The 12,895-nt window shown below is 40.4% G+C and overlaps 2 protein-coding genes and 1 long non-coding RNA gene across 3 annotated transcripts in view; 1 reads left to right on the top strand and 2 right to left on the bottom strand.

Annotated features, from left to right (window-relative positions):
- Positions 1-696, bottom strand: part of LOC135095417 (uncharacterized) — an 87,864-nt gene extending 87,168 nt beyond the window's left edge. The window contains exon 1 of the long non-coding RNA XR_010264380.1: positions 563-696. This is a non-coding gene — a long non-coding RNA (uncharacterized LOC135095417). The remainder of the gene's footprint in view (positions 1-562) is intronic.
- Positions 1-3,579, top strand: part of LOC135095415 (centrosomal protein of 41 kDa-like) — a 4,299-nt gene extending 720 nt beyond the window's left edge. Inside the window, exons 2-5 of the mRNA XM_063996253.1 lie at positions 142-329; positions 580-822; positions 1,159-1,687; positions 2,117-3,579. Of these exons, the coding sequence (XP_063852323.1) occupies positions 144-329; positions 580-822; positions 1,159-1,602 (873 nt within the window). The 5' untranslated portion in view covers positions 142-143 and the 3' untranslated portion in view covers positions 1,603-1,687; positions 2,117-3,579. The remainder of the gene's footprint in view (positions 1-141; positions 330-579; positions 823-1,158; positions 1,688-2,116) is intronic.
- Positions 3,580-5,991: 2,412 nt separating this feature from the next.
- Positions 5,992-10,722, bottom strand: LOC135095473 (S-adenosylmethionine sensor upstream of mTORC1-like). The gene is made up of 4 exons (XM_063996321.1): positions 10,673-10,722; positions 9,109-9,220; positions 6,919-7,158; positions 5,992-6,006 (listed from the first exon to the last, which is right to left on the bottom strand). Exons 1-4 carry the CDS (start codon positions 10,720-10,722, stop codon positions 5,992-5,994), a joined length of 417 nt encoding a protein of 138 aa, XP_063852391.1.
- Positions 10,723-12,895: the final 2,173 nt, after the last annotated feature.

The following is a 12,895-nucleotide window of genomic DNA, read 5'->3' on the forward strand; positions in this document are numbered from 1 at the left end:
ATAAATCCTCATGTTATTCCGTAAAAAATCCTTTAGATCCTTTAAATACTCCTCATAATCTCTTAAAATTCCCACACATCACTTTAAATTTTCTTCTCATGCCTTAAAACTCAATACCCCCGTCCCCCTACCACCCCCCAGCCATGACGCAGCGGCCGGCACCCCGCACCGCCTCGTCACTCAAGAAGTTCTCGGTGAGTGACCGGGACATCCTGGACCGCCGCGTCAGGACCAACCCACGCTACGCCGCTGTGCAGGCGCGAACCAACACTGGCTTCAACACACACCGCCGCCGGGAGCTTGACAGAGAGATACGCAAGTACTATAAGGTAGGTTAGGTTAGGTTAGGTTAGGTTAAATAAGTAAAATAAACCTTAAGATAAAATTAAAACAGAATAACAAGAAAAAAATTAAAAAAAAAGTATAATAATAATATGAAAACAAGAAAAAAATTGAAAAATACTCACAAATAAAGGGAAAAAACAAAAAAATAAATAAAAATAAATAAAAAACACAAAAAAATAAAGAAAAATGCAAAAAACCCAAACGTAAACAAACCCACCTCACGTTTTCTTTCAGGTCCGTTACGACGAGGACTTCCGCAGAATATCCCTGGGAGATTTAATACAGCTGATGGTGACACACGCCATCGACGCGGCAGCAGCGGAGGAGGAGGAAGAGGAGGAGGAAGAGGAGAGGAGGAGGAGGGCAGAGGAGGGGGAAGAAGAGGAGGAGGAGGAAGAGGAGGGGAAAATTCACAAGTTTCCCTTAAAATACCAAGATGAATTAAAGAAAGTGGTACATGGCATGGAGCACATGATGGTGAGAGAGAGAGAGAGAGAGAGAGAGAGAGAGAGAGAGAGAGAGAGAGAGAGAGAGAGAGAGGATCAGCTTTAACGTACTAAATAATCAAATGAAATAAAAAGAATTATTATAGACAACAAAAGTAATGGTATTTTTTGAGAGAGAGAGAGAGAGAGAGAGAGAGAGAGAGAGAGAGAGAGAGAGAGAGAGAGAGATTAACAGAGTATCAATTCACTTATCTATCTATCAATCCATCTATTTATCCCTCTACTTAGAAAACACACACACACACACACACACAAACCAACCCAACACAACACAACCCTTTATCACAACACCCCCATCCCCCCACAGGCCCACACCACCAAATCCTCACCACCACGCCCGTACCTGATCGTCGACATCCGCAGCTCACAAGATTACCAGAGGGGCCACTTAGTCACAGCCATCAGCCACCCGTCCGCCAGGCTGTCCCGTGCCGTGGGGTGGGAGTGCGACCCTCTGCTGGCCCACAAGAACCGGCCGGGGAGTGTGGTAGTGGTGTGTGACGAGGGTGAGGAGCTGGGGCCACCTGCTGTCTCTACGCTACAGCACAGAGGATATAATAATGTTCTGCTGTTGAGTGGAGGTTTGAAATTAGCTAAAGACAAAATAGGACCTCCGCTAGTTACTACTACTACTACTACTACTACTGGTCTGCCACTACAAACTGCCCTGGTACTACAAGATCAACTGGTAATTGACGATCCTGCCGCCACTGTCTGTATCGGAAGGTCAGCAGTGGTGGGCAGCTGCTGAGACTAATGGTGTCACTGCAAGGACAAAACGCTCCCTTGACAATGCTGTGGCGCCGCAACCCAGACCGTGGCGCTGAGATGCTGTGGTAAGGCTGTGTGTGTGTCAGTGTGTGTGTCAGTGTGTGTGTGTGTGTCAGAGAAAGAAAGAGAGAGAGAGGGAAAAGGAAAATACTGAAAAATAATGAAAATATGGTTAAAAATAAAGAGAAATGTACCTGATTAAACTAAGAACTAGAGAAAACTATCTTAAATAAACTTAGATTGTAAATTACTGAATATCATTAACTGAGATTGACTGAAGTGGACTGAAACCTGACTGTGTGTGTGTGTGTGTGTGTGTGTGTGTGTGTGTGTGTGTGTGTGTGTGTGTGTGTGTTATACTTAATTATATATCAAATGACACCTTACAATTATTATTATTATTATTATTATTATTATTATTATTATTATTATTATTATTATTATTATTATTATTATTATTATTATTATTATTATTATTATTTTTCTTCTTCCAGGTTCCTTACCCAGAATCCCACAGGACTTAAATGGCTGCTCTTAAGGACCCCTCTGTCTGTCTGTCTGTCTGTCTGTCTGTCTGTCTGTCTGTCTGTCTGTCATCACTTAAATTAGTTTGAGAAATAATTTTACTGTACTGTTAATCTCTCTCTCTCTCTCTCTCTCTCTCTCTCTCTCTCTCTCTCTCTCTCTCTCTCTCTCTCTCTCTCTCTCTCTCTCTCTCTCTCTCTCTCTCTCTCTCTCTCTCTCTCTCTCTCTCTCTCTCTCTCTCTCTCTCTCTCTCTCTCTCTCTCTCTCTCTCTCTACCATAAGAAACACAAGTAGTGCTTTCAAGTGTGTGTCTGTGTGTCTGTGTGTGTGTGTGTGTGTGTACATGTGAGTGTGTGTGTACGTGTGTGCGCGCTAACTCAGGTAAAATACAATTCATGTGCGTATTCTTCCAGACCATGTACGCGCTTTCCCCCAACACACATATGCACGCGCGCACACACATATGTGCATACACACACACACACACACACACACACACACACACACACACACACACACACACACACACACACACACACACACACACGTAGGTCTTTCCATTGTAATCTTAGCTGTGTGAGTGTGTGTGTGTGTGTGTGTGTGTGTGTGTGTGTGTGTGTGTGTGTGTGTGTGTGTGTGTGTGTGTGTGTGTGTGTAAAGAAGAGGAAGAAGAAGAAAGAGGAGAAGAAAAAGAACAAAAAAACAGGAAGTAGAAGAAAGAAGAAGAAAGAATAATAATAATAATAAGAAGAAGAAGAAGCAGAAAAAAGATGAAGAGGTAAAAGGAGAAGGAACAGAAAGAGGAGATATAAAAGAAGGAACAGAAGAAATAGAAAAAAACAAAAGAGAAAGATGAAGAACCTAACAAAAACAAGAACAAAACAAAGAAGAAGAAGAAGAAGAAGAAGAAAAATAATGCATAGATACAAATTTGAGAAGAAAAGAAAAGAATTGAAAGAAAGATGATGATAATAATAATAATAATAATAATAATAATAATAATAATAATAATAATAATAATATCTCTCTCTCTCTCTCTCTCTCTCTCTCTCTCTCTCTCTCTCTCTCTCTCTCTCTCTCTCTCTCTCTCTCTCTCTCTCTCTCTCTCTCTCTCTCTTAACCTAACGAAAGATAATATATTTATGTCAGAGAGAGAGAGAGAGAGAGAGAGAGAGTGGCAGTGTATGTATGTTTGTATGTATGTACGTATGTTTCTTCCTGTATAACTGAATGAAAACGTATGAGAAAAAAGATAAATAAAAAAAAACAATATATTAGATACACAAATATACATAGAAATATTATTAGAATATATGTGTTGTTGTTGTTGTTGTTGTTGTTTTGTTGTGATGGGTCTCTCTCTCTCTCTCTCTCTCTCTCTCTCTCTCTCTCTCTCTCTCTCTCTCTCTCTCTCTCTCTCTCTCTCTCTCTCTCTCTCTCTCTCTCTCTCTCAACTAGTGTAAGAGGAGGAAGAGAGAGAGAAGAGATACAGAGAGAATGATGGGTAAAAATCTCTCTCTCTCTCTCTCTCTCTCTCTCTCTCTCTCTCTCTCTCTCTCTCTCTCTCTCTCTCTCTCTCTCTCTCACCAGTCACCCACACACACATATTACAAGTAAACATTCCCTCCATTGGTGTCAGAAAGTATATATATAAAAAAATTGCACAAGCTACTGTATTTTCATTCCTCCTCTCTCTCTCTCTCTCTCTCTCTCTCTCTCTCTCTCTCTCTCTCTCTCTCATTCATGGAAATTGTACAGACAAGCAAAAGAAATGTCAAAAAAATAATATAGCTTTTCTTAACAGAGCAATCAGCCAATGAAATGAAAACACCCTTGAAAACCCCAATAACTTCCACTACAGCCTGTTAATCTATCCCTGGAACCTTGAAAACCCCAATAACTTCCACTACAGCCTGTTAAACTATCCCTGGAACCTTGAAAACCCCAATAACTTCCACTACAGCCTGTTAAACTATCCCTGGAACCTTGAAAACCCCAATAACTTCCACTACAGCCTGTTAAACTATCCCTGGAACCTTGAAAACCCCAATAACTTCCACTACAGCCTGTTAAACTATCCCTGGAACCTTGAAAACCCCAATAACTTCCACTACAGCCTGTTAAACTATCCCTGGAACCTTGAAAACCCCAATAACTTCCACTACAGCCTGTTAAACTATCCCTGGAACCTTGAAAACCCCAATAACTTCCACTACAGCCTGTTAAACTATCCCTGGAACCTTGAAAACCCCAATAACTTCCACTACAGCCTGTTAAACTATCCTTGGAACCTTGAAAACCCCAATAACTTCCACTACAGCCTGTTAAACTATCCCTGGAACCTTGAAAACCCCAATAACTTCCACTACAGCCTGTTAAACTATCCCTGGAACCTTCAAAACCCCAATAACTTCCACTACAGCCTGTTAAACTATCCCTGGAACCTTGAAAACCCCAGTAACTTCCACTACAGCCTGTTAAACTATCCCTGGAACCTTGAAAATCCCAATAACTTCCACTACAGCCTCTTAAACTATCCCTGGAACCTTGAAAACCCCAATAACTTCCACTACAGCCTGTTAAACTATCCCTGGAACCTTGAAAACCCCAATAACTTCCACTACAGCCTGCTAAACTATCCCTGGAACCTTGAAAACCCCAATAACTTCCACTACAGCCTGTTAAACTATCCGTGGAACCTTGAAAACCCCAGTAACTTCCACTACAGCCTGTTAAACTATCCCTGGAACCTTGAAAATCCCAATAACTTCCACTACAGCCTCTTAAACTATCCCTGGAACCTTGAAAACCCCAATAACTTCCACTACAGCCTGTTAAACTATCCCTGGAACCTTGAAAACCCCAATAACTTCCACTACAGCCTGTTAAACTATCCCTGGAACCTTGAAAACCCCAATAACTTCCACTACAGCCTGCTAAACTATCCCTGGAACCTTGAAAACCCCAATAACTTCCACTACAGCCTGTTAAACTATCCCTGGAACCTTGAAAACCCCAATAACTTCCACTACAGCCTGTTAAACTATCCCTGGAACCTTGAAAACCCCAATAACTTCCACTACAGGCTGTTAAACTATCCCTGGAACCTTGAAAACCCCAATAACTTCCACTACAGCCTGTTAAACTATCCCTGGAATCTTGAAAACCCCAATAACTTCCACTACAACCTGTTAAACTATCCCTGGAACCTTGAAAACCCCAATAACTTCCACTACAGCCTGTTAAACTATCCCTGGAACCTTGAAAACCCCAATAACTTCCACTACAGCCTGTTAAACTATCCCTGGAACCTTGAAAACCCCAATAACTTCCACTACAGCCTGTTAAACTATCCCTGGAACCTTGAAAACCCCAATAACTTCCACTAGAGTCTGTTAAACTATCCCTGGAACCTTGAAAACCCCAATAACTTCCACTACAGCCTGTTAAACTATCCCTGGAACCTTGAAAACTCCAATAACTTCCACTACAGCCTGTTAAACTATCCCTGGAACCTTGAAAACCCCAATAACTTCCACTACAGCCTGTTAAACTATCCCTGGAACCTTGAAAACCCCAATAACTTCCACTAGAGTCTGTTAAACTATCCCTGGAACCTTGAAAACCCCAATAACTTCCACTACAGCCTGTTAAACTATCCCTGGAACCTTGAAAACTCCAATAACTTCCACTACAGCCTGTTAAACTATCCCTGGAACCTTGAAAACCCCAATAACTTCCACTACAGCCTGTTAAACTATCCCTGGTACCTTGAAAACCCCAATAACTTCCACTACAGCCTGTTAAACTATCCCTGGTACCTTGAAAACCCCAATAATTTCCACTACAGCTTGTTAAACTAATACAAATTTATACACATGAGGTTAAGTAACATTTTGTATATATTTTATTGTTTGTTTTTTTTCAGTGTACAATACTTTTCTTTTGCGTACGAAATTTCATGATACAAAATACATATACACACTACAAATTACTCGTTTTTCTTTTTTTTATTTATATATATTTTTTCCTTTTCTACTTTCTCCTTTTTCTTCATCTTCCTCTTCTCTTATTTAGTTTTTTTCCTTTTCTCTTCTTCATCCTCCACTATTTCATCTTTTCCTTTGCTTCTTTCTTCGTTTTTATTTTTCTATTTCTTCTTTATTTTTATCTTTTATTGGTTTGTTTATTATCAACTTTTGTTTCTCTACTTTTTCTATGCTCAATCTTATTCCTCTTTATTCTTTCCTTTCCTCCATCTATTTCTCCCTCCCTTCCTTCCTTCACTTCCTGCTCCTATTCTTCCTTCCTTCACCTTCTTTCCTTCCTTCACTTCCTCCTTTCCTTCCTTCCACCTCCTCTTCTCTCCGTAACCCTTCCCTCACTTCCTATCATTCCTCCCCTTCTTTCTCTCCTTTAATTTTATTCCTTCATCTATCAATTAATCCTTCCCTTCTGTCACTTTACCCAGCTCCTCCTGTTCATTCTTCCTTTTCTTCACAACCCTATGGCTGCCACCACATCCCTGCCCCTTTCTCTTCCCCTCACAGGTCCCGCGCCCCTTCCAGTCCCCCTCACACATGAAATCTTGCGGTATATACATTTCTTCAAGGACTTTAGAGTAATTAATCCCCTGGAATTTACCACGAAGGGAATGCCTGGCTTTTTTAACATTCTCAAGCAGTCTAACGGTGTCATTAACCCACGCAGCCCTACAGAGACCCTTCCTGAAGACCAGCCCGTAAAAATGCGACTGCTTTTCATATTTCACCCTCCCGAACCCCAAAGAAGCCAAGGTCACACGCCATAGCTGGTAAATATGCGAATTTGCCCCTATGTGTTTGCTGTCCGGGGTCACGATAGCCAGCAGGCCGCCAGGAGTGAGAAGCCGCCACGCCCTCTCACAGCAGTCCCGGCGCTGTACTGGGGATGGCAGGTATTCAAGAACTAGACTCATAATTATGACTTCAAATGAGGATGCTGGGAGGGAGGTTAAAGGGGTGTGGTGGGGCTGCAGGGGTGAAGAGAGAAAGGGTGTATTTGAAGGTGTTTTGGTACGCCCTAGTTTGTCTGTACCCGTTTTCTGTTCGTTTGTTTTGATTGTGTGTGTTTGTTTTTCCGTTTTGTTTTCAGTGTTCTCTTTTGCTTTTGTTTCTTGTTCTTCCTTTGTTTGCTGTTTCTCTTTCTCTATCTTTTTCTCTCTTTTGTCTCTTTCCTCTTCTTCTGTTCTCGTTTCTCTTTTGTGATTATCTGCTATCTCTTCTTCCTCCTTTCTTCTCTCTTTTTCTTCTTCCTTATTCCTCATTCTTGTTTTTGTCTGTGTTTCATCTCTCTCTTCTTCTTCTTTTATTCTTTCTTCCTCTCTTCCTTCCTCCTCTTCTTCCTTCTTTCTCATTTTTGTTTGTTTTGCTTCCTTCTCATGTCTCTCTTCTCTTTCTCTTCTTAGTCTTTCTTCTTCCTCCATTTCTTGTTCCTCTCTTTCTTCGTGTTCTGTTCTGTCTTCCTCTCTTTCTCTTTTTCCTTCTTTATCCTCATATTTTTCCCTTTCTTCTCCCATTCTTTCTTGTTTTTGTCCTGTTTCTAAATTTCCTTCTTTCCTTTTCTTTTCCTTGTTTATTTCTCTTTCTATCCCTTTCAATCTTGCATCTTCTTCCTCTTTTTCTTCCTCCTCCTCCTCCTTCTTCTCTCCCTCCTTCATTTCTTCTTTCGTTTTCTTTGCATCCCCGTTTTCTGTTGCGTCTCCATCCAGTATCGTGAGACTCAGAAGATCTCCTCTTAGCACAGACTAAAACAAAGAGAATGTTCGCTAAGTCTCTCTATCTATCTGTCTGTATATCTATTTATCTATCTGGTTTTCTTCTTCCTCTATTTCTTCTTCTCTTCCTCTCTCTACTGTTCTTTTTTTTTTTCTATCTATATACCGCTAAGGTCCCCGAAGCGTCCAAAGCGGTAGTCAAAAATTGAAGGATAAGTGTCTTGAAACCTCCATCCTGAAGGAGTTCAAGTCATAGGAAGGAGATACAGAAGCAGGCAGGGAGTTCCAGAGTTTACCAGAGAAAGGGATGAATGACTGAGAATACTGGTTAACTCTTGCATTAGAGAGGTGGACAGAATAGTGGTGAGAGAAAGAAAGTGTTGTGCAGCGAGGCCGCGGGAGGAGGGGAGGCATGCAGTTAGCAAGATCAGAAGAGCAGTTAGCATGAAAATAGCGGTAGAAGACAGCTAGATATGCAACATTGCGGTGGTGAGAGAGAGGCTGAAGACACTCACTTAGAGGAGAGGAGTTGATGAGACGAAAAGCTTTTGATTCCACCCTGTCTAGAAGAGCAGTATGAGTGGAACCCCCCAGACATGTGAAGCATACTCCATACATGGATGGATAAGGCCCTTGTACAGAGTTAGCAGCTGGGGGGAGTGAGAAAAACTGGCGGAGACGTCTCAGAACACCTAACTTCATAGAAGCTGTTTTAGCTAGAGATGAGATGTGAAGTTTCCAGTTCAGATTATAAGTAAAGGACAGAGCGAGGATGTTCAGTGTAGAAGAGGGGGACAGTTGAGTGTCATTGAAGAAGAGGGGATAGTTGTCTGGAAGGTTGTGTCGAGTTGATAGATGGAGGAATTGAGTTTTTGAGGCATTGAACAATACCAAGTTTGCTCTGCCACAATCACAAATTTTAGAAAGATCAGAAGTGAGGCGTTCTGTGGCTTCCCTGCGTGATATGTTTACCTCCTGATAAACTGTCTATCTATCTATCTGTGTCTGTCTGTCTGTCTATCTATTTATCTATCTGCATGTCTGTCTATCTATTTATTTACTTAGGTAAGGAAAGGAGTTAGTATAAATTAAACTACTACTACTACTATTACTACACCACCACCACCACCACCACCAACAACAACAACAAGTCTATCTATTACACCAACCCCTCACACACACATACACACACACACACGTACTGACCTCATGAGCAGGATAGAGGTCAAAGGCTGTGACCTCAAACTCTGGGAAGACAGCGAAGGGATTATAACAGCTGCCGACATCCAACACTCGAATTTTGCCCTCAGGTGGGGAGCTATTGGAAAGAGAGAAAATAGGACTGTTTAAGCTGGTGCGCCATTTGTAAACGCCTCAGAATTGTAATGTTGCTATGTTTAAAAGGCTGTAGTTGAAGTGATAAGGGTTTTCAAGGGTGTTTTTACAGTTCTAGGCAAAGATTAACAAGATTTCTATATTATTAACAGGACAAATGCTCTTTTAAAAGGCTCTAGTTGAAGTTACAAGGGTTACAAGTTTTCAAGGATGTTTTTATAGTTCTAGTGACAGATTAACAACATTTCTACATTACAACAGGAGAAACACTCTTTTAAAAGGCTCTAGTTGAAATGACAAGGGTTTTCAAGGGTGTTTTTATGGTTCTAGTGACAGATTAACAAGATTTCTACATTATTAACAGGAGAAATGCTCTTTTAAAAGGCTCTAGTTGAAATGACAAGGGATTTCAAGGGTGTTTTTATGGTTCTAGTGACAGATTAACAACATTTCTACATTACAACAGGATAAACATTCTTTTAAAAGGCTGTAGTTCAAGTTAAGCAGGTTTTCAAGGGTGTTTTTATGGTTCTAGTGACAGATTAACAAGATTTCTATATTATTAACAGGAGAAATGCTCTTTTAAAAGGCTGTAGTTGAAGTTACAAGGGTTACAAGTTTTCAAGGATGTTTTTATAGTTCTAGTGACAGATTAACAACATTTCTACATTACAACAGGAGAAACACTCTTTTAAAAGGCTCTAGTTGAAATGACAAGGATTTTCAAGGGTGTTTTTACAGTTCTAGTGACAGATTGACAACATTTCTACATTACTGACAGGAGAAATGCTCTTTTAAAAGGCTCTAGTTGAAATGAAAAGGGTTTTCAAGGGTGTTTTTATGGTTCTAGTGACAGATTAACAATATTTCTACATTATTGACAGGAGAAACACTCATTTAAAAGGCTCTAGTTGAAGTTATATGGGTTTTCAAGGGTGTTTTTATGGTTCTAGTAACAAATTAACAGGAAACAACAGGAAGAACAAGAAGGAAAAGGAAAATAGAATAATAAGAGAAGAAGAAAGAGGAAAAGAAGAAAAAAGAACATGAGGAAATAGAAGAAAAAGAATAATAAACAAAAAAACAAGAAGAAAAGGAAGATTAAGATGAGAAAGAAGAAAAAGAAGAAGAAAACAAAACAAAGGAAGAACAAGGAGAAAAAAATAAAAGACAAGAACAAGAAAGAGGAATAAGAAGAAGAAGAAAAAGAACACCAGGAAGAAGAAGAAGAAGAAGAAGAAGAAGAAGAAGAAGAAGAAGAAGAAAAATAAATAAACAAAAAAACAAAATAACAAGAACAAGAAAAGGAAGAAATTAAGAAGAGAAAGAAGAAAAACAACAAGAAAAACACAGAAAAACAAAAAGATAAACAGAATAGCAAACCACGACCACCACCACCACCACCACGACCACCACCACCACCACCACCACCCACCAGGAGAAGGGAGAGTCCAGTGTGAGACCAAGATGTTCTAATTTCCTCATCTCCTTGTCAGTGGCTGCCTTGAGGCCTCCCCCATAGAAGTACTCCCTCACAGCCGCTCTCACCCACCCCACACGCGATGACCTGGCCTGGGAGAGAGAGAGAGAGAGAGAGAGAGAGAGAGAGAGAGAGAGAGAGAGAGAGAGAGAGAGAGAGAGAGAGAGAGAGAGAGAGAGAGAGAGAGAGAGAGAGAGAGAGAGAGAGAGAGAGAGAGAGAGAGAGAGAGAGAGAGAGAGAGAGAGAGAGAGAGAGAGAGAGAGAGAGAGAGAGAGAGAGAGAGAGAGAGAGAGAGAGAGAGAGAGAGAGAGAGAGAGAGAGAGAGAGAGAGAGAGAGAGAGAGAGAGAGAGAGAGAGAGAGAGAGAGAGAGAGAGAGAGAGAGAGAGAGAGAGAGAGAGAGAGAGAGAGAGAGAGAGAGAGAGAGAGAGAGAGAGAGAGAGAGAGAGAGAGAGAGAGAGAGAGAGAGAGAGAGAGAGAGAGAGAGAGAGAGAGAGAGAGAGAGAGAGAGAGAGAGAGAGAGAGAGAGAGAGAGAGAGAGAGAGAGAGAGAGAGAGAGAGAGAGAGAGAGAGAGAGAGAGAGAGAGAGAGAGAGAGAGAGAGAGAGAGAGAGAGAGAGAGAGAGAGAGAGAGAGAGAGAGAGAGAGAGAGAGAGAGAGAGAGAGAGAGAGAGAGAGAGAGAGAGAGAGAGAGAGAGAGAGAGAGAGAGAGAGAGAGAGAGAGAGAGAGAGAGAGAGAGAGAGAGAGAGAGAGAGAGAGAGAGAGAGAGAGAGAGAGAGAGAGAGAGAGAGAGAGAGAGCGTGTGTGTGAGAGACAGACAGAGCACCAGAAGAGTCCATGTTTATATAAGTGTGAAAGATAGAGAGAGAGAGTGTGTGTTTGTTCATGTGTGTGTGTGTGTGTGTGTGTGTGTGTGTGTGTGTGTGTGTGTGTGTGTGTGTGTGTGTGTGTGTGTGTGTGTGTGTGAGAGAGAGAGAGAGAGAGAGAGAGAGAGAGAGAGAGAGAGAGAGAGAGAGAGAGAGAGAGAGAGAGAGAGAGAGAGAGAGAGAGAGAGAGAGAGAGAGAGAGAGTGTAAAAGTCAACCTAACCTAACCTAACCTAATCTAACTTAAATTTAACCTAACCTAACTTAATCTAACTTAAATTTAACCTAAACCTAACTTAAATTTAACCTAACCTAACTTAATCTAACTTAAATTTAACCTAACCTAACTTAAATTTAACCTAACCTAACCTAATCTAGCTTAAATTTAACCTAACCTAACCTAACCTAACCTAACCTAACCTAACTTAAATTTAACCTAACCTAACTTAAATTTAACCTAATCTAGCTTAAATTTAACCTAACCTAACCTAATCTAACTTAAATTCAACCTAACCTAACCTAACCTAACTTAAATTTAACCTAACCCTAACCTAATCTAGCTTAAATTTAACCTAACCTAACCTAACCTAACCTAAACTTAACCTAATCTAACTTAGATTTAACCTAACCTAACTTAATCTAACATACAATTAACCTAGATGGACCTAACCTAATCTAACTTAAATCTAACCTAACCTAACCTAACCTAACCTAACCTAATCTAACTTAAATTTAACCTAACCTAACCTAACCTTAAATTTAACCTAACCTAACCTAACCTAATCTAACTTAAATTCAACCTAACCTAACCTAATCTAACTTAAATTTAACCTAACCTAACCTAACCTAACCTAACCTAACCTCACCTCACCTCAGTCTCCGCAGGCCAGTGTTGCGTGGCTAAGGTCTGCATGGCTTCAGCATATTTCTTCAGCTCCTCCTCTCTCCCCAGATGCTCCTTCCATGCTTCATCTCCTTCTGCGGGGGTGAAGAAAGTGCTATACTGTCTGTTAGGTTAGTTAAGTTAATTTTTTTTTTCATTATTATATCGCTTATTCACAAATTAAATCTTTTTTTTATTTCGTTTTTTTATTTTATTTATTTTTTTTTGTTATTTAATCATTGTTCATATTTTTTTTTTTTTTCAGTGTTCATATCTTTGGCCAGTTATTGATTATTTTCATTCATTATTAAGTATCTGGTTAGGTTAGGTAAGGTTAGGTAATAATGGTAGACTCTCCTCTCTCTCTCTCTCTCCTCTCTCTCTCTCTCTCTCTCTCTCTCTCTCTCTCTCTCTCTCTCTCTCTCTCTTTAC

Source organism: Scylla paramamosain, chromosome 49, assembly GCF_035594125.1.
Source record: "Scylla paramamosain isolate STU-SP2022 chromosome 49, ASM3559412v1, whole genome shotgun sequence".
NCBI classification, from domain to species: Eukaryota; Metazoa; Arthropoda; class Malacostraca; order Decapoda; family Portunidae; genus Scylla; species Scylla paramamosain.